Source organism: Rhipicephalus microplus, chromosome 6 (assembly GCF_043290135.1).
Source record: "Rhipicephalus microplus isolate Deutch F79 chromosome 6, USDA_Rmic, whole genome shotgun sequence".
Classification (NCBI taxonomy): Eukaryota; Metazoa; Arthropoda; class Arachnida; order Ixodida; family Ixodidae; genus Rhipicephalus; species Rhipicephalus microplus.
The window spans coordinates 191,181,884-191,203,275 of NC_134705.1; the positions used below are offsets into that span (position 1 = coordinate 191,181,884).

Genomic DNA, 21,392 nt, shown 5'->3' on the forward strand with positions numbered 1-21,392 from the left:
GAGGGTGGAAGATTGTGAGAAGTATTTACAGTGTGGTGTCACCAGGTGTGGGTATACCTTGCTATAAAGCCAGGGGTTGGGAAAGACACCTGTCTGATGCTTGCGCCACAGGACCGCATCACGTCGAGGGAACTCACGCCGGGTAATCTGACGCGCATTGCAGACCGCGGTGTCCCAAGGGATCTCCGCTGACCTCCTCTAAGCAGCATAACCGACCCCTCGGCCGGTCCCCTCTTTTGGGAGTAATAAAGTTTTGATCATCATCTGAACGCTCAGAAACTGCATTGAAACAAATAAAAAAAAAACTGGCAGATCCCACATGCAAAGAGGATCGATAATGTGCGAAGTACGAATGAAGAAGGCTGATATGACACTTAAAATCAGCACAGCGTACGTTATGAGGTGGACGTAAATTATGCCGTACATGACTTCCATGTCATGATTATCATTTTCGGGCGTGTCATTTACCTTCGTTGTATATTCACGTCACGTGATACCAAATTTGGTGTATATGGAAGCTAGCGAAACGGCCGCGAGTGCGCTATGAGCGTAGCATGGCATCATATTTCAAATGACACCCATGACATAATTTCCCCGTTAGGGTCTGTCACTTGTGTTCGCCATGCAGTCATGTCATATTGTCACGACGTCAAAACAGAGGTCTTGCCGCAGAGATTGAGACACCAGAAGCAGGTCGATCTTTTTAATTATAAAGCGCAAGCGAGTTCTTCTTTTTCGTTCATTTCGTAGTCCTTCGTGGTACATGCACAACTGCCATCGTCTTTCTTGAGCAAGCACGTGACAATATAACACCAGTTTTGCAATACGTCATGTGAACGAAACCATCGCAAGAGCAGCAAGACCATGAAATATAAATCATGACATTCATAATACAGATGTCATGATTTTTATGTTAACACTAGTCATTTAAGCTCGCCATACAGTCATGTTACGTCATACCAACTTTGGTAACGATACCATTATGGTAACTGCCAGAAGAGCTAAAAAGTCACAGCTTTGCCGCAAGGGCGAAGCAATGAACGAGATAGCGACAAATTGGAAGGTTGCGCGCAGAATGGCAAGCAGATCGAAACGTGCCCCGCGTTTCTCTCGCACAAATGGCGTGCGAAACGTACTCACAGGTACAGATCAACGCCAATAAGCATCTCAGTTGTTACTTCTGTGTCTGAAAAGCGCACCCTTTTAGCAAACGGAGGCTGTGCAGTGATTGCAGTGACCTTTGTGCACCCAGTAACTACAACAGACTCGTTCCGGCGAAACCTAGAGGCTAGCCAAGACGTACGATTCTCCGCACTGCAAGACAAGGGCGCGCGATCGAGCGAACACCCCCTTATTCTCTACGTGGGCCAAAGTACGCGTGAGAGATGAGACGCACCACACGCTCATTGCGTCATCTTGCTGATAATGGTGAAAACCATGCAGTTAATAAACCGAGTGTATATTAACTCTATGCTGAAAACACGATAGTTCCCCCCCCCCCCCTTCCCCCTGATGGGCGTTAACAGCGGTATGTGGTAGATATAAATTGCTTGCCATTTAAACGTTGAAGGAGGATCCTTTCGGTGGCTCAGTGATTACTGTTATGTATCGTTGCGCATACAAACGGACGAACACAGGAAGTAAAGTATACTCTAAAAGAAAGAGCGAGTGAAAAGGGTGTCTTTTTGTCCCACAACAATAATCGTCATGTATATTGCGTTCCATCCTTGCGCTATCGCCCCGCGCCCGGTACATTCCGGTCACAATCGACATGCCCATTATCAGGGTTACATTGCATTCTCGATAGGAAAGTAGCCAGCGCCGAGTTTTCAAGAAAGGAAGCGCACGCAAGCATGATGACGATTACTGTTGTGGGACAAGAAGACACAATTTTTCATTTTATTTAATATATTTATTTAATGCATACTGCAGACCGTCACAGGTCCAAGCAGGTGGGCACGGTACAAGTAGTAAGTACATGTTAGGCACTCAAGTCACACAAAAAAGGAAAAAGGAAAGAATTCAACATACGAATACAGGTTTACACACCCAACACACAGTTTACACACAGTAAATCAACCAAAGTGAATCTTTATACAGAGTTTTTTAGAAGGTTCCATTCTTCCACTGTTCGTGGAAAAAAAGAAAATTTAAATGCATCTGTCCGTGCAAAATAAGGTGTTAGGGTTCCGGGGTGATGGTGTCTCTTCTTTAAATCGATATTTTTTTAGAGTGTGGAGGGGGTGATAGGTGTCAGCGGTTAACGCCTCACACTTACGACTCGGAGGTCGCACGTTCGATTCTTCACACCGGAGTCCCCCCCCCCCCCCCCCCTTTTTTTTTTTTTGAAGGGGGACGGGATTCGTTCTGGCGTTTTCATACATATAGATACGTATACATATACGGCGCATGACATCGACGCTGGCGGCAAAATCCAGCCGAGAGTGTCCATATAATTGCTATCGAAATACAAGTCGTAGGCGGCTAGATAGATAGATAGATAGATAGATAGATAGATAGATAGATAGATAGATAGATAGATAGATAGACAGATAGATAGATAAATAGATAGATAGATAGATAGATAGATAGATAGATAGATGTAGCGTGCTGATGCAGACGAACAAATATCCTTGTCCATTTATACGTTCAAAATTTATAGAACGAATAGACCCGGGCCGTCCGCGCTGTGGACATCCAAGGTACACACTTCAGCACATGCTGTGGTGTCACGACTCGCGCTGGGCCTCAGGGTCTCCCTCTACAAAGAATGACTTGCTACGGCTCCTAACTGACTCCGCAAAGAACCAGCAGCTTAGGGCTGTGCAGGGATCACGAAAAGCCGCCGAGAGCCTCATCCTTCCGGAGCCATCGTGGGTGCGGCCCGCTGACGGTACCTCCTGACGGGGGCACTCTCGTCTTCTCAGGACCAGAGTTCTTTGACTACTGACTGACTGACTGACTGACTGACTGACTGACTGACTGACTGACTGACTGACTGACTGACTGACTGACTGACTGACTGACTGACTGACTGACCGAGCGACTGACTGACTGACTGACTGACTGACTGACCGACCAACCGACCAACCAACCGACCGATCAACCGACCGACTGACTAACTGACTGACTGACTGAGGGAGCTGCATAGATATCGCACTTTTGACGAGTGCGTCACGCCGGGACGCAGTCGTCTTGGTTGCGAAACAGCGGCGATGCGAAGAGGACGCATGTTCTCACTTCGCTCAATCGACTTCACATGTGAAGCGATACATAGTTTCTTAGCGAAATATGTGTTCTATGTTTCGTTGTTCACAAGATTGTTTTACGCGCGCGCATTGCTGTTCCTTCTACGCATGTGTAAATCGCGATTATAGTGTACTAGAATAATATGGTACGATATAGTCGCTAGCATATGCATGCCTGACCGGAACGAATCGTAAACGCTCAGCGAAGAGGGAGACAATTGATTTATAGCTAGGCGGAGAGGTCGGCCTGAGCTACACTCTGATTTAGCCTGCTACTCTACACTGGGGAGGGCTGATAGGGGGTCGATTATGAGTTATGAAAGAGGATGGTAAGGTAGGGAGATGATAATCTGGTTCTGTTACCCTGGGGCGCCTCATAAGACGTGCATCCAGTCCAATGGCTTGTAAGAATGCTACGATGGCTCCTAAAACCTCATATGTTCTGCTGACGTCAGGCTAAGGACCAAACACTACCACATTGGTTAATGGTGCACTAATTAAGATATCGCACAATTGAAGATATCCAATGCTGACGTTGTCTTGCGTACGCTATAGACGGGCGTTTCTGGCAAGTACCTATGTATCCCAGGCCAGACAAATCGGTGCTTATGTGTTGAGAGTCGAGCACGAGATTAAAGAGAAGAAGAAGAGGACGAAGAGGGCAAGTGCAGGTTCGTGATGGTGGTGGTATTTTTGCCGACAGACAAATTACAGCAAGCCTAAACAGTTTCGCTGTTAAAAACATTACCAGGTGCGTAGCCACAAATTTTCAGGAGCGAAGCTCCTTAGACTGTCACGATGTCCGCTGTAGCCGTCGCTGTCGTAGCTTCCCGTCGGACCGAAACACTGGTGTTTTATACACATAGACCGTTCATAGCGCGAATATCGTTTAAACATAGACCGTATTTTGTCTGTGTATCTGTCCGTCCACCCGTCCGTGCATCTGTCCATCCGTCTACCCGTCCGCCCGCGCATCTCTCTGTTCCTCCGTCCGTCCGTCCATCTGTCCATCCGTCTATCTATCGGAGCGGGCGTGCTGCCTCCCTATACATACATATATCTTCCCGCCCGTGTATCTGTGCGTCCTTTACACTAGTCAGTGACTTTAACATAGACATTAAGGGCCTCAGGACGTAGCTTTGCTCGATAATCAACATTGACTTCGTGGATCGGCCGCCATTTTCTTTCCTTGCATGTATAGCGTTCGGTATGGGGTTCGATATAGTGGGAATCTATATTCTTGGGGCGCTTCTCCGAACCGCTTTCCTGGGCTTGGAAGCCGTGGAATCGCTTGCCCGGGCGCTTGTCTTGTGAACGGCAGCCGCGCTAACTTCTTTCCGTTCACACCATAAGTACTGTGAGCTGGCAAGTACAAGCACTGTACATATTATTAATTAATTGTTCGTCGTTACAATTCATAATATTTTGTACGGCGTAACGATGATATCCAAATGTATAACGAAATTTACCAGCACGCTCGAGCGTTTGAAATGAAACCAGCCAAACAATTGCGGGTCTGTTTCATGAGGTGGTCGAATGTCAACATTCGCGTGCACCGATATACATAAAACATCTACCGTTGAATTCCAGACTGGCTGTGATAGCGCCCTCCTACAGCTGAGTACATATATGTACTCAGCTGTAGGAGGGTTGACGATATAGGTTGACGATATAGAGTACCTATAGGTACTCTATATTGTCAGCCATTTTTACGAACACACATTCGCGGCTGGTTCCGTCAAGTGTACCGCGGTAAAATTTTATGGCCCGCAGGCGGCATAGGCCGGCGCATATAAAATGCAAGGGATCAAACGAGAAACTTATTACAACACAGACTATTGTTTTTGTTTTGGGGAGGGGGTCAACCCTACCTTATGTACGTTTGTGCGTGCGTATATATGTGTGCGTGTGTATATACGCAATCAAAATAAAAAAAAATATTAGAGGGTTTAATTTTCCCCCTTGCCCCCATAGCTTCGCCCATGTTTAATGTTTAGCTGCTTGTTGTTGAACCTCCCAGTTCGGAAGACAATTGGCTCTGGCCGCCGTGTGAACTCGGTCGACCAGGGCATGTTGCTGAGCTCAGTCAGAGCTGAACAGGGTTGTCTCCCACTCGACTACTGTTGAGTTATCTTTTTCCAGTATATTGACATTGCCTTGGAAAAACTCCAGCACCACATATGGAATAAGGTGGCCGTCTTTGGAGAGAATTTACACGCAATTTGTGCTACAAACAATTTATCTGGAACAAGACATGACTTGGAAATGATGATTATGAGCATCTAGGATGGTCCTGGCTCTGGCGAGGCAACCTAAACCATACTCTTCTTTCTCCATGGCCTGAGCGATTGGTTTTGGCAGTGCGACGAATCACAAAGATGTCATACGAATGCAGACGTACGAGTCTTACTGCCAGACAGCTAAGTCAAGGTCGCGTGTCCCTTCTAGATATCTCATTGTTCGCTGTTTGAGAAACTCGAAATATCACCATTCACAAATGCCAATGCTAAGCCTAATGAGGCAACGTTGACACGAGTACGTTCAATTTCAGCAGTTGTGCATTGATGAGGATTTTAGTTCCTGGTCAACTGGTGTTGACGACAACTGCAACATAAAATTGTTAATTGCTCTAAAGGTGATTTTATATCAGACGACAAAACTTTATTCGGTCTTCGAGGTGGACGACGCAGGGTTGCTTGCGAGTGGAGTGAAGAGCGGGCACTTTTATGTCTGCGCAGAGCGTAGGTCCATTCTTAGCGTAGCTGAAAGAAAAAGAGATACACAAAAAAAGAACGGACTTAATATACAGCAATGAAGATGCAGTTTACAAAGTACAACATTTAGTTTCATTGGTGTGGTAAAAGTGAGCAAAAGGAAGCACGCGGCTGTACTAGCAAAGCTACGTTAAACGAACGTGTTTTCATGTTGAGTATTTTAGGTGCTTGAAACGAAAAAAAAAAAGACCATGCACTTATTCCCAGCTCATGGACGAATAGGTCTATCTATCTATCTATCTATCTATCTATCTATCTATCTATCTATCTATCTATCTATCTATCTATCTATCTATCTATCTATCTATCTATCTATCTATCTATCTATCTATCTATCTATCTATCTATCTATCTATCTATCTATCTATCTATCTATCTATCTATCTATCTATCTATCTATCTATCTATCTATCTATCTATCTATCTATCTATCTATCTATCTATCTATCTATCTATCTATCTATCTATCTATCTATCTATCTATCTATCTATCTATCTATCTATCTATCTATCTATCTATCTATCTATCTATCTATCTATCTATCTATCTATCTATCTATCTATCTATCTATCTATCTATCTATCTATCTATCTATCTATCTATCTATCTATCTATCTATCTATCTATCTATCTATCTATCTATCTATCTATCTATCTATCTATCTATCTATCTATCTATCTATCTATCTATCTATCTATCTATCTATCTATCTATCTATCTATCTATCTATCTATCTATCTATCTATCTATCTATCTATCTATCTATCTATCTATCTATCTATCTATCTATCTATCTATCTATCTATCTATCTATCTATCTATCTATCTATCTATCTATCTATCTATCTATCTATCTATCTATCTATCTGTCTGTCTGTCTGTCTGTCTGTCTGTCTGTCTGTCTGTCTGTCTGTCTGTCTGTCTGTCTGTCTGTCTGTCTGTCTGTCTGTCTGTCTGTCTGTCTGTCTGTCTGTCTGTCTGTCTGTCTGTCTGTCTGTCTGTCTGTCTGTCTGTCTGTCTGTCTGTCTGTCTGTCTGTCTGTCTGTCTGTCTGTCTGTCTGTCTGTCTGTCTGTCTGTCTGTCTGTCTGTCTGTCTGTCTGTCTGTCTGTCTGTCTGTCTGTCTGTCTGTCTGTCTGTCTGTCTGTCTGTCTGTCTGTCTGTCTGTCTGTCTGTCTGTCTGTCTGTCTGTCTGTCTGTCTGTCTGTCTGTCTGTCTGTCTGTCTGTCTGTCTGTCTGTCTGTCTGTCTGTCTGTCTCGTAGGATTTCGGCTGCCGTATACGCCATTCTCTATAAAACTGAATTGGTACACGCCGCATACCTAACGCGTTTAAGTGTGGAAACGCGGCAAGTGGCTAACTTGGTTTACTCTAAATAGCATTGAGTGGAAACTCCAATGACGTAGCTTCTGCCACCATTCTACGCACTACAAAAAAGCAGTCATCTGAACACATAATGCGACTTTCAAATTACGGTACGATATTTGTCTGGCTTTACCATTTGTGCTTCATTATCGATTCATAAAATTGGCCTAATGCTTTTAATATGCTCTCTTTAATATGCTCTCTTTTTTAATATGCTCTCTTTTAATATGCTTTTTTTAATGCTCTCTACTTTGGGTACGGGCCCAATATGTCTTGTATCTTTCTCCTCTCCCCATCATCATTATCGTAATCAAAAGAAGTAGATTGCAAGCTCACCTAAGACAGCAGAACGCTGTCTTGAGCCTATAGATGCCTAGTGGTGCCTGTGAATAGTAAAAACATGTGCCAACAGTAATATTTTTTTGCAAAATAAGAAATGAATTATAAATGTTGAAGTGTAACACAAAGTGTAACATCGGGTGCACGTGCTATATTTAGGCAAAACAAATACTTGTTCAGTCTTGTACAAGTGATTAGTGGTTGACAGCCTGTATACATAATTATGAAACGGGGCCATGAAGTAACACAAGAGCATGAACCGGGAGAAGATTAAGTAAACGCAAGGGTCGAACTCTCAAGAGAACGTTGTCCCGCCGCGGTGGTCTAGTGGCTAAGGTACTCGGTTGCTGACCCGCAGGTCGCGAGATCGAATCCCGACTGGGGCGGCTGCATTTTCGATGGAGGCGAAAATACTGTAGGCCCGTGTGCTCAGATTTGGGTGCATGTCAAAGAGCCCGGTCGAAATTTCCGGAGCCCTCCGCTACTGCGTCTCGCATAATCATATGGTGGTTTCAGGACGTTAAACGCCACATGTTAATGAATGAATGATATCATCAATCAACAGAACATTTACAAACGTGTACCAGTGTTGTAGTCATGGAATGGCACACGGTGTCGGTGCATTGCTGCCACACCCCGAAAATCTGTCGCCGTAGCATTTAGAGCTTGACATGGCTGTCAACAATATCTTCTTGCCTGCCTTCAGTTAAAATCAAGGAGGTGCCCCCATGAGAAATATTTCTGGCTGCGCCTCTGATATGCGCAGAATATAAATATATATACGTACACGTGGTTTCCCGCAGACATCACTCTGCACCCCCCCCCCTCCTAAAAATGATAAAAACAAAAAAAACACCAAAAATCAAAAGTAACTCAACTCATCCAGGTTCAATATTTCTGTGCACTGCAAGGCAACAGATAGGAAGAGGATGCATGACATTTTTTCAGGGGCGAAGCTCCTTAAGGCTTGGGTCTGTCCATCCTCCGTCGTTGTCGTACGTAGCCACCGGGATGCGAGATGGCGGTACTTGGAGTGTTCACTAGATGGACGCACGGACGGACGGACGGACAGACAGACTAGAAGACGGATGGAGAGATGGATGGACGCGTGGATGGTCACGCGGACAGACGGAAGCAAGCAAGAACGAACGAACGGACGGACGGAAGCACGGACGGGCTGATGGACGCTTCGCCCCACTCATCATCGTTCACTCCGTTGATATGCTGCAATTTTTTTCATTATTCATATGCCAAAACGTCGAATATATCTCAAGTCGTCGGTTAATGATGCCTTGAAACGATGCTAGTTTAGCTGAGTTGGGGCTCGCATTCACGCTGCTGGCAATGCACAGCGATGTGCAATAGTCATATGGGGCTGTAGAGTTTATATTCGGACCCAATAAAGGTTTCTTCAGGCCGTAAGGTAGAATTGCGCCGATGACAAGTGAAAAAAAAACAATTTAAAAAAGGAGTAATGAATGCAGTATCATTACGTCATGTCTCGTGTGAGAGCGACAGTTTGACACAGGGTGAGCTACATATCACACAAGTTTCGGTGCACGAGAAGTATCGTCGTGTAATGAAAGAAACAGTGAGCATGCGTTGCCCCCCCCCCCCTCCCCGAAAAAAAAAAATGAAACACGGGTTCAGTTGAGTTTTATTGCTCTATAGCTCACAATAACCGAATTCTCCCTAGTACGAAAAATCACCTGACAGGTGGGGCCTGCCGCAATCGTGCAAGTGCATACGAAAATGTCTTCATATCTCGTTCGTCGTTTTTGTTGAGTAAACTTAAAAAACGAAATACTCACGGCATCGCGCAATCCAGGAAGACATGCACGAATCTCCATTTCTTTCCAATAATGATGTCAAGATCACATTGCCGGACAGGCTTTGGGAGAAAGAAAAGAGGAACAAGGGACATGTTGTGGTCATTCGCAGTTCGTTGAGTGATTCTTTGTGGCGAATGAGTGTAGTCCAGCCAATTGCTTACAGTTGTCACTCTAATAACTGCCGCATTATATTTAGTAACATCGCCATCAATTTCAGTGTGCTTAGGCCCACAGCAGGTATCGGACCTCTCCCGTTGGTCTCCAGTTCACCCTACCCTGATTCCGCACGCAACGAGGGGTCAGTTTGGCTGGGCCCAGAAGGTCGCGGGTTGGATCCCCACCGTGGCGGTCGCATTTAGGTGGTGGCAAAATGGTAGCGGTCCATGTACTGTGTGATGTAAGTGTACGGTAAAGAACAGCAAATGGTCGAAATTACCGGAACCATCCAGAACGTTGTCTGTTTTGTTCTGTTCTGTTTTAACTGTTTTGCTGTGGAGAGGTTGAGGAGCCTATTGCCTCGGCTACTCCATATCACAAAGTTCTGCAGCGAAAAATAAAATAATACAGAACGGTGCCCAAAAATTAACAATACGGAAAAGAAAAAAAAACATACTAGCACACTGAAACCAGTTCAGATATCATGCCAATACACAGTTTTCTTCACGCAGTTCACACAGTCATAAACTACTTACACGCACTTACTACTCTAATGCCAGTATATATATGACCACACTTTACATAATACCCATCTCTGGCTGTCAGTCATAGGCGCTTGTCCAGTCCGGTCTCCACTAAAAAGTCTGTCAGGAAGATTATTGCCTTTTTCTGGAGATGCATCTCAGGCGATGGTCCAAGTAGTTTCTTTATTGTGAGGGGCCGTCCGTCCAAACTTGCTAATTTGTTCTTTAATTTTTCTGTTTCATTCGCGTATATAACGCACTCCAAAAGAATATGGCGAACATTTCTTCTGCATGACCACAATGGCATTCCGGTGAGTTGGATCGATGTATCTTGTGCAGGAAGCTGTTTGTGTATGCTACTTCCAATCTAAGTCGGTGGATCAATGTCTCTAGGTGTCGTGGGAGGTCTGTGGCTATGGAAAATTTTCTGTGTGGATCAACTTCATAAAGTACCGTTTCCTTTGATTTAGGGTTCTCAAACCACTACTCCATCAAACAATGGGTAGCTCCTTGCGATATAAAATAATCACATCGTGGTCTTGGGACGTGAAACTTCAAATATTATTATTGATATCATCCCAATTTCAGCTTATCCCTGCGAAATTATTGGTTTCCTCACTCAAAGTGTTCCAATTCATACCGAATTTTCTAAAGAGGCGATTGAAAGCGTGCAAAAAAGTAACGTGAAGACGAAGGTTGCCCTCAGCAGATTAACTTGACATTACTACGATAGACGACAGTGCAATGACAAAGTGCCCGGCGTTGTCGCTATAAATCGGCGTACACGTAATTTGTCAATTGAAGCGACACATTCCTATCGCGGCTAGTGCACGTTGTGCTTTGCAGGTTGACGTCAGCCCTGCTGAGGAGCGTGTCCAGTAGAACAAGAGTTTTTGCAAGATTACTGCGGTATCATTGGTTAAGGTAAGGTTTTTCTGTCACAGAAATCATGGAGGCTGCGGATTAGTGCAATCATATGACTTGTGGCTTTGGACTTCTGCCTTTCCTTTTCTACCATTCATTTTCTACCTTGACAGTGACTTTCCACTGTGAAAACCTCTCTCAATAATTATTGTGTTTTCTGTCTTGATATATATATTAGCGGCCAGGTTTTTGATAATACTAAGAGAAGCTAGACGTTTCTGTGGGTACCTGTATAAGCATTGCGAACTGCTGCACTTATAGCGGGACGCTTTGCTGAAAGTGATTAATTTCCAAAACACTGGGCTGTTTGAAGAGAGGGGATTAAAGTTAAGGAAAGTCTATTTCTAGCACAAGTACAAGCGTCCACTGTACTGAAATATATAGTTGTCATATTGTGCGTCATGACGACGTGTTAAGCATATTGAAGTTCTACTGAAGCTCTATAATATTTTTGAACTGTGAGTGGCATTAGGAACCAGGAACGTACTGGTGATATGGTGTTTTGAGGTAGGACATACGTGAAGCAAACCTTGATTGAGACTTACTGCATGGTTCCTCGGAGGGCAGGGCTTTTTGGGGCGCAATCCGTCCTTTGTGAGGCACACAGACTCGGCAACTTTTAACTTCATCTGGATGTGCTCTCTCTTTCCTTCTGGCTGCGATGACGTAGACACTCGAAGTCGGGCAACGCGTATACCAGCAACAGGGAAAACACACTCGGTAACTTTTACTACACTTGCAGAAACCGAATAAAGAAAAAAAACACATGACTCCGTACACGGGTGAATTTAAACATTGTGGAGCTTTGAGGACAAATATATCGAGTGTGTAAGTTTTTTTTACAGAAGACTAGCAAATGGTCAGCTTGTTCGCACAGCGGGACTCGGATGGCATCTCAGTTATTTGCGATTACTTTTCACATCTGGCTGAATTTTATGACATTACGTTACTGCTGCCTTCGGAAACTAGAGAAATTATTTTACCAAAGCCCATAGCTCGTGCTCTAACCTTATTCAGAGCGGATGAACGCTGAAATCTCTGTTACGTGTGGGCAAGTTCTGACGATTTAGATCAAACCCTTAAACGGACATTTCGTCATTTTCTTTAGTTTTTCGGTCTATTTCTTAGGCCGTAAGAGGTAGAAGCAGACTTATTACATCTGATTCAAAAGTAACTGGGATGGCAGATATTTTAAAAAAAAATACGGCAGGAAGAGCAAAATGAAAGCTTGTGATAAGAAAAAAAAATAAATTGTAAATAGGGCTTGTGTGCAGGGTTTCCAGGTCGCAAAGGCGAAAAGCAGCTCCGAAACTGCACGAATTGACCAAAAAGTAGCCAAATTAAGCCCACGTAGCCAAAGATAGCCACGCATGTGTAAAAAGAACTGCTACGTTTCCATTTAAAAGTCTGTCACTTCAAGTACTTTTGGGGGGAAACGTAAGTGCAGCGAAAATCCCTCAGCGTCACAATTCCTGAGGCTAAAACATAAATTGTAGACTTTCGCGCAGGATTACAAAGTTTCTAGTGGTGTTACAGAAATGCTGCTTCATTCACGAGCATCGCGTGACTGTTCATAAAACAACAAATGTAGCCGCCTTGCGACCGCAAGTACTGCACGGGTTTGCTCAGTATACCAGTGTTTGGTATCGAAATATGAATCGCACGAACTCTCACGGTCGCTTCGGCATGTTGACTAAGTCAGAGCAGTCAACATGTCTGAGTTGCACTACTTACCTATTCATAAGGAATTACACAAGCGGTTTGCCGGGTACCCGGCCACGAATGAAGATGAATGCGGGGCTTCTTGGATGTGGAGCTCTTTCGAGTAATGGGCTGTTCGCTTCAAACTACAACAGTTTGAATTCGCGTTCATCAGTTCTCGTCCGGTCAGTGAGGCCTCACGCAACAGTTTGTTTTTTGGAGCCTGATCCATGTTTCTGTTCATTTGGGTTCTGCAACCGCTAAATTAAATTCAACAGCCGAAGAGCTAGTCACATGCCAGTCACTGCGACCTCTGAGGACATTTATAATTTGGTTCCAATTGAGGGAAGCAGGAAGTGGGTGAAAAACAGCCAGGTAGCTAAGACATTTTCCTCCCGCTACTGGCCTAAAAAAAAAGTAGCCGAATCGGCACAATGTAGCGAAATCGGGCAACCCTGACTGTTGCATTACGGCCAGGTGGAGGGAGATAAAAACTAAAGGACAAGGAGGTTAGCCAGTTCTCAAACAGTCTCGCTAGCCGTGGCTGAGGATTGAGGTAAGAGGAATACAGGTCGATAGGTGAGAGAAATTAAGAAAGAAAGAACAGAAACAAGAACAGAACAGTAATACGTCAGACGACATGCTTTAAGTCTTCCAAGTTTGTTCAAGTTGTTCGAAGGCTCACCCTTGAACGTATTTCATTGATGACCACGACGTGGTAGAGGTTCGAGTTGTCTTGCGACGCGATGTACACCGCACGCTGGGCAAGCTTCCTGTAGTTCCAAAAGCGAGCCGCCGGTGCTCTGACCCAACCGGGACCCCTCTGCCTGCCGTGCATTCGAGGCGTTACCAAAGGCAAGATTGCCATCGTCGAGACGAACAAAAACAACCGCACGCGTGCGTTGGCCATCGCTGTGCGTGGAGAAAAAGCGCAGAACGCAAGCTGCTGGGGCGTCGCGTATTAGGCGGTGTCGGAATCGCCTGTCTCCGTTCGCAGTTGCCTGGAAGGGCACGCTACAAAGAAAAAAAAAGCGCGTTCGTCTTCGACGATCGGCTACATTGACGAGCCCGCACTTGTGTTCGTCCTTTCATAGATGAGTTAGGAGCAAGGTGCGCGCGCCTTTCCATGCGGTACCTGTCTACGAATACGCGGGCAAATGTAGTTGCCACATGACTGACAACTGTTCCAAGTGTGCTGCAAAAAAAAAAAAAATTCCGCCATATCCACGAAGTGAATGATGATGAGTGGGCGAAGCTCCGGAGGTAAACCTGGTAAACCATGAATCCTCTGTACATTTTGCCCACTCGATTTTATTACATCGCTCCCCCTAGCGTACGTCGCCGCACAAATCGAACGATTGCCTTCAACCAATGACACGCGCCATATGTGACATCATTCCTATTTTATAAGATCTCGCGTCTTTCATCAACTACAAGTACCGCTTTCTAGTTTATAACATCTTGCATCTTTTCATCATCAGCTACAAGTACCACCATCTAGTAAACACTACAAGAACTAAACGAGAGGTGCCTACATACAGGAGACGGTACCGCCGTCTAGTGAACACTGCAAGAACTAAACTAGAGGTGGCTACATACAGGGGACGGTACCGGCATCTAGTGAACACTGCAAGAACTAAACTAGAGGTGGCTACATACAGGCTACAGGGGACGCACAGCCCACGCCCTAAGGAGCTTCGCCCCTAAAAAAAAAATGTACGTCGCTTATGGGAATAAGGCCCTGCTGCTTGAAACAATCCGGCAGATCTCACGGATGGTGGGAATCGATGTGGATTGACTGGTTTGGATGCCGGCTCGAAACATCAATTTTCTTTGCGCCCATTGGGGGTCTATATCGCTGCCGTCGTGCTCGGATCTTTCCACGACACGCGACCTTTAAAGCTGTCGCTTTATGACTTCCCAAGTTCTTTCACGCTGCCCCTGGGATAGGTTGTGGCACGTATCGTGATTGACGGGTATGTAGTATATCCTCTGACACATAACTACACATCACGGACACATCAACCGTGGTGTGCAATGTGCCGCACGTTAGACGGAAACGGATTCCGTGGAGTACGCGACAGCGTATTCGCGTTATTTTTTACGTCATGACCTCCAATTAGCGTTTGCTATATACTCGTGTATTGCTTCGCCAATTTAGGTATATACGAAGGAAGTGACCACGAGATCAAAGCATAGATAGATAGATAGATAGATAGATAGATAGATAGATAGATAGATAGATAGATAGATAGATAAATAGATAGATAGATAGATAGATAGATAGATAGATAGATAGACAGACAGATAGATACAAAGAAACAAAGAAAAACGGATGGATGGATGGACGGACGGACGAACGGACGAACGGACGAACAGACAGACAGACAGACAGACAGACAGATAGATAGATAGATAGATAGACAGATAGACAGACAGATAGATAGATAGATAGACAGACAGACAGACAGACAGACAGACAGATAGACAGATAGACAGAGAGATAGATAGATAGATAGATAGATAGATAGATAGATAGATAGAGAGATAGATAGATAGATAGATAGATAGATAGATAGATAGATAGAGAGATAGATAGATAGATAGATAGATAGATAGATAGATAGATAGCAACAGTGACAGTGCCTTTCATTCACTAGACAATTATTCGAGTTTATAAGCAGAGGTTTTCAACAACATAGCTTCTAGAGTCTATTTCGTATTACTGTGGTTCCTGGCCTATTCATGTAGCTTAGCATCTTTTGAAACTTGTGTGAATGCTAAAGTAAATGATGTGCCCTGGAAATTCAAAATTTTGAGGCATAAATAGGCTTTCTTTGTGTTCTCGTGAAAAAAAATTCACGAAATCATGGTAGATAGTGCATTAGCCTTGGATTGCGCCGCAAACGTTGTTAAGAGACTAACTTAAATTTGTTAAGCAAGATCTGATGCCTTACTGGTTATGATTTCTAATGCAATAGTTCATGTACGCCCGACAAATTCACAATGGGTGCTATTAGATACAGTGAAGACAGTATTAATTGTGCAGCCACTCTATTACTATAGTGATGTATGCTAAAGTAAATAAATAAGCAAAATCAAAATAAATAAAGAAATAAAGATTCCTCCTATACATTAAAAGGAAAGCTTCATCCACCTAGCAGTTAGCATTCAATACACCACTCGTCGATTCGAGGCGTTTCCCGCTAACATGATGGTTGAAAAAAAGGTCTAGCTATTTTCAAATGCTTATCATTCACGCGAAGGAATATATATCGAAAAGCCACAGCTAAAATTCGTGTGAACAATACATCCAGAAGGAAAAACGAACGAGATTGTGCGTTTAATATATTGTGCCTGCAATGACATCCATAACTTGTGCGATGGCATCATCGGTGCTGCCGTTACTGACTTCAATCCATGAAGACAGTGCACGACAACATCATGCGCACATTTGCCACGTGAGTAAAATGGCACGAAAAGTGCATTAACGGTATAATGCTTTCCTATTTATGTAAGGTGGGGCATCCAATACGTATTTAGAGACTTGCGCGACAGATATACGTTTTCGGGAACAGACGCCCCAGTAAGTGCTTAATAAAAAGAAAAAAAAAGAAGACTAGCATGACTACTCAATGTCCTGCCTACCGAAACTGATGTGCGCGGCCTGGATCATAGACAAATGGGTTGTTTGTTTATGCTACACTCCCATGAGAAGTACATGTGGCCTTGCTCTCGGAACCCTTGCCGCAGCTGCATCCCCCTTCAGCTGCAGGTTGAATCGACGGTGATGTAATCTCACTTTGTAAACACGCCATATTAACTGCAGGTGCACAAGGAGGTCGTATACTTTCTTTTTACACGCTTCGCATCATCTCCGGTTCACGTACCAATGCTTGTCGTAAATTATATCGAAGCGACTATTGTTGTCGCTGGGGTCACGCGTTGAAACACGTAGCACTGTACGTTTCAGGTAGCTGTCGCGCTATATTCTGAATCGTTTCAAGTTCGAAACTTCATCATTCTCTGAAATCAATGGCGATTCAAATTCAACGCGTGACTGTACATCAAGTTCGGCGTGACATAAACAAACAGCCTGCGCCTCACATGCCAAAGACACATGTTCTTATCTAGCCCGGCGAGAGCTTGCAGCACTGATGTCATGAATAGAAATGAAAAAAAAAAGGCCTGCGTATACGGTGCTTATATTGAAAAGCTACTACTACAGCGCAAACTTGTACAGTGCAAGCAAACAAAGAAAACGACCGAAATAAGCAGTGTAAAATAAAAACTTGCGGATATTAAGTGCTTCGGTTGTGCCGTTCTACAGAACTTTGCCAGCTGCTTTGGTGCGTGCACTCGAAGTACATAAGGTGCATATTTTACACGAGATCGATATCATTCAGCGACAACTTCAAAGTGTAGAAGGGGCAGCTTCTCTTGCTTTTACGTGATTGACAGCTACAGACAATATACTTACAGATGAAACGCACACGCCCGGTAGAAAAGGGTACACATGTCATTCAATACAGGGTATTAAAAAAACAGCAGTAACATTTTGTGAGCGAGAGGAAATTCCTTGATGATAGCTTACTCGTTAATAGTAATCACGTGTCCACGTAATGAGGGTTACCTCACGCATCTTGGCATGAATCTAAGAGAATGAATAATTGATGACGTAATTGAAGAAAGCAGCGGATCGACGCATTAATTACTTGGGACGTGAAAGACGTGTAATGGAACTCGACATGGATTTCAACCACCTGTTAATTCGCGAGCAGTGGGGACCGGCAATGGACACTTACGCGATAGAACAACTGTTTGTGACTCTACAACCTATATAGAAGAGATGGCAACCTGTGTCTCGTTGATATTTGCCTTGACTGATACATGTTTGGGGGTCATTAACACGTCATCATTATCATCATCATCATCATCATCATCATCATCATCATCATCATCATCATCATACGCCCACTGCAGAGCAAAGACGTCTCTGGCGTTTCACCAAATAATCTATTCTTAGATGTTCTTGCTGTGGCCACATTATCACCGCAAGATTCTTAATATGATCTACTTAACAGGCTTGCGGCCCTCCCCTGTAACGCCATCCTCCTCTTCGAATCCGGTAGGCTACTCATAATGACCAGCGGTTATCTTGCATACGCGCTACGTGCCCTGCCCATGCCTGTTTCTTCTTGATATTAAATATGATATCCTTAACTCCCGCTTGTTCCCTGATATATGTCCTCTTGTCCCTCATGATTACACCTATCACTTCGAACTGCTCACGGGCTCAGAGGCCACTGCACGTTCGTTTTTTTTTTTTGTTCTCGTAAAACTGGAAGTCAGTGTTCCATAACGTTATGGTGCTTGTGCTATGGACGTACATAATTTCGAAATGGACACTTTTCAATGCAAGCCGCATGCAGAGCTAGACTTCAATTCTATTTGCCAAGAGAAAGAAAAAAGCACTTATTTAAAGTTCATGACGTCAGTTTTTTTCATTCTCCTAAAACTTTCCAGTCTTCAGACGCACAGTTGGTTTGCCAATCAGATTTTCAACATATCGCGTCTTAGACGTTGAATATTTTTCTTTGTCAGTACATCACGTCATATCCGCATTGTGCAAACTCACCAAATGCACTGTTCTCAGCTGTTAGCTTCCGTAGGGTAGGTCAGGGTTGTCGCCTAGTGGTGCCTGCAAAGAGTAAACATTTCAGCATTCGAGCTGCGAAGTTTAACAAAGCACGTTTTGTGAAACACGGCTTACGGTTGTAGCGTGTTTTAACAGCAAACACACAATGTATTCGCCGCAACAGGGCTGCTTTTATTGCAGCACTCATGCACAACGCATCGAGAACGATTCACATGGTGAAGTCTCTTTGATTCACAACAATCGTTACAGCACGTTGTGTCAGACAGCTCAGGGATTGCTAGATGATAACTTAAAGTGTCTTCGCAACAAGCGTTGTGGTTGCAAGGGCACCGCAAACGATAAGTTTCTCTTTGCTGTGAAAGTCACTCAGCCGGAAGGTGAAGCGCCTGATCTTCTGGCGTTCCTTCCACTTGAGGCCCTGAAGCTCCTTTTCTCCTGTCTTGTACATTTTGGCATGTTTATGAGCGCATTCCAACCAGTCCTCATCATGACTATTTTAAAGAACAATAAATAGCTTGACATCTATAGTGCCAAAACCATAATTATGAGAGATGCCTTACGGGAAGTGCTCCGAAAACTTTGACCACGTGGGATTCTTTAACGTTCACTTGAATCTATACGCACGCGGTCCTCCACCATTTTCGCCTCCTTTGAAAATGCAATTGCAGCAACCGGAATGGGACCCGCGGCCATTGATTCAGCTGCCGAGCACTGTAAACACTCTACAGAACGTGGTGTGGTTTGTCACCTGCATGCACGTCGAAACATCTGTGACATCTTTTTTTTAAATTTATACATTTGTTTGTTTTCTTACGAAAATCTGAAAGTATCAGGGCTAAAGGTGCTAGCATTCTCTGGCCGAGGTCTTGATGTTTGTACAAGCAGTGCTCGGTGAAGCAACGCAACTAAAAAAAACAACAGCATATGTACACAGTAAACACATGATCGGTTAACATAAACAACATAATCAGCATTAGGAGTAACAGTAGAATAAGTACCACAAGTGACGGAAGTAGTATAAGAAGCAATACGACATATTATTCAGCCTGCAGACATTGCCACTGACAACAAAAATGCGCAGCATAATTTACTATATTTTCAAATTAGTCTTATACACACTCTTAGAGGAAGCGATTATTTTATTATATCTAACAGTTTGTAGCTTGCATATAGGAGGCTAGGAATTTCGCATGTCAAGCACTGCGTCTCATTTTGTCCTGGTCCAAGTTCATAGTTAATCACACATAGTACATTGAGAGACCTCGGCGATTCCGTAAACACAACTTTTCCCACTTGCGAGACAGCTCAGCCAGCCACGACCCACCATCTGCTGGGAACATATCCCACCCTACCAGCGCTAAGAGAAACGTAGTACATAAGTACCTTGCTTGCCTTTGGCGGTGGATCTCTACATTCAAGGGCATTTCACTTAGCTCGATGCAATGCCAAGATAGTGCTTTCTTTCTCGCCTTCGCTGCGCGGCTTTCTACAGGTACTATCTACTCTTCACCACTTAATTCTGCATAAACCTTGTGGACAGTGTCAACGCCAAGCATTGGGCCCATCAAGATTTCGTGACTTTCGCCTACACACGCTGTTGTCTGCGCTTGTCCAGTCGAAAACGCGCCGAACGAAGCGAAATCTGTTGATCGCGTATACCGTATAGCCATTAGGCACAAGGCACAGTCCGCTTCGGCTGAACAGTGACTATGGTGATCGGCTGCTGAACCAAAGGTTGCGGGTTCGAACCCAGCCATGGCGGTCGCATTTAGATGGAGGCGAAATAATAGAAGCCCGTGTACTGGTGTGATGTCGATGCACGTTGACGAAACACAAGCTGGTCGAAATTTTCGAATCCCTCCACTACGGCGTATCTCGTAATAACATCGCGGTTTTGGAACGTGAAACCCCCTATGGTATTACATATATGGAAAGGCAAGGTGCACAACAGCTCATAGCTGATGTCGTTCGTACGTAGACCAGTTGAAAAGTTAGTTCCTGATGTCGTCGCGTCAACAGACTGCTGGAGTTACTAAGTCAAATATACGGTAAATGCTAAAAGGGAAGGGCGGGCTTGTTTTCTTTGTATTTTTGGAGGTTCTATAGAAGCCTTTGATCGACTGGACGCTGCAACGTGGAGCCCCTTGTCAGCGGAAAGCAGCTTATGATGCTTTAATGCTTTCAGTGCTGAAGAACGAAACAGCTAATGGTATCGTGGCACCCAACGTAAACACCCCTAAAGATATGTCTTTTTCTTAAATTATCTTCTACAGTGAAAGCTGCTATGAAATCACAACAAAGGTCGCGTTCGACGCCGTAGTTGTCCGCCGCCGCCGCCGCCGGTGTTCGTAACCAGTATCCCAGGGAATAAGAGAAAACATTCACTCAATAGAAACACGAAAAAGACAGTGGGGTTCGAACCCGGTTTCTGCTGTGCGCCAGCCCAGTATTCTACCGCAATGTCACGCCGGTGCTTGAAAGTCCTTTGCGAATTTGGCAGGCTTGATGAATTGAAAGGAATCGCGTTAGCATGAGCAATAGAGCGATTAATAACAGAAAAGCAAGAACCAGAAGTGGCAAAATGCTAATTGCATACTGTGTGGGTCGTCCAATGCTCCAACCCATTACAAAAGCTTGTTCTTGATCACCTATTAACTGTGGCACATGTCCACTTCAGCCCTATATCTTCATCGTCGTCAAGCACTGCACAAAAAATTATTCAAAAAACATTTTTTATTTACAAATGTGCTCTGGTTACCACGCTTCTTCAAAGAATGAGGAAAAATGGCAAACTGAATGCCTGCCTACTATACAAACATTATGATTATTTACAGCGTAGTGCGTACCCGCCAAGCGGGCTTGTAGCAGTGT

At 44.1% G+C, this 21,392-nt stretch overlaps 2 protein-coding genes across 2 annotated transcripts in view; one reads left to right on the forward strand and one right to left on the reverse strand.

Annotated features, from left to right (window-relative positions):
- The window catches only part of LOC119167834 (uncharacterized), a 54,919-nt gene that overhangs the window by 3,815 nt on the left and 29,712 nt on the right, over positions 1-21,392 (forward strand). The gene's annotated exons all lie outside the window — the stretch shown is intronic.
- LOC119167835 (uncharacterized) lies at positions 5,884-13,880 on the reverse strand. Its single transcript, XM_037419345.2, has 5 exons — positions 13,548-13,880; positions 11,707-11,817; positions 9,537-9,616; positions 7,723-7,769; positions 5,884-6,010 (listed from the first exon to the last, which is right to left on the reverse strand). Exons 1-4 carry the CDS (start codon positions 13,770-13,772, stop codon positions 7,760-7,762), a joined length of 426 nt encoding a protein of 141 aa, XP_037275242.2. The 5' UTR covers positions 13,773-13,880; the 3' UTR covers positions 5,884-6,010; positions 7,723-7,759.

Bases quoted from the DNA above. Each gene is read 5' to 3' on its own strand.
- LOC119167835 (XM_037419345.2), bottom strand. From the start codon at position 13,772: ATGGCCAACGCACGCGTGCGGTTGTTTTTGTTCGTCTCGACGATGGCA. The intron at 11,818-13,547 runs GTGAGCCTTCGA...ACGTCATCGCAG, and splicing joins TCAATGAAATACGTTCAAGG to CCAGAAGGAAAGAGAGAGCA. The intron at 9,617-11,706 runs GTAAGTCTCAAT...TTTCTCCCAAAG, and splicing joins GCCCTCCGAGGAACCATGCA to CCTGTCCGGCAATGTGATCT.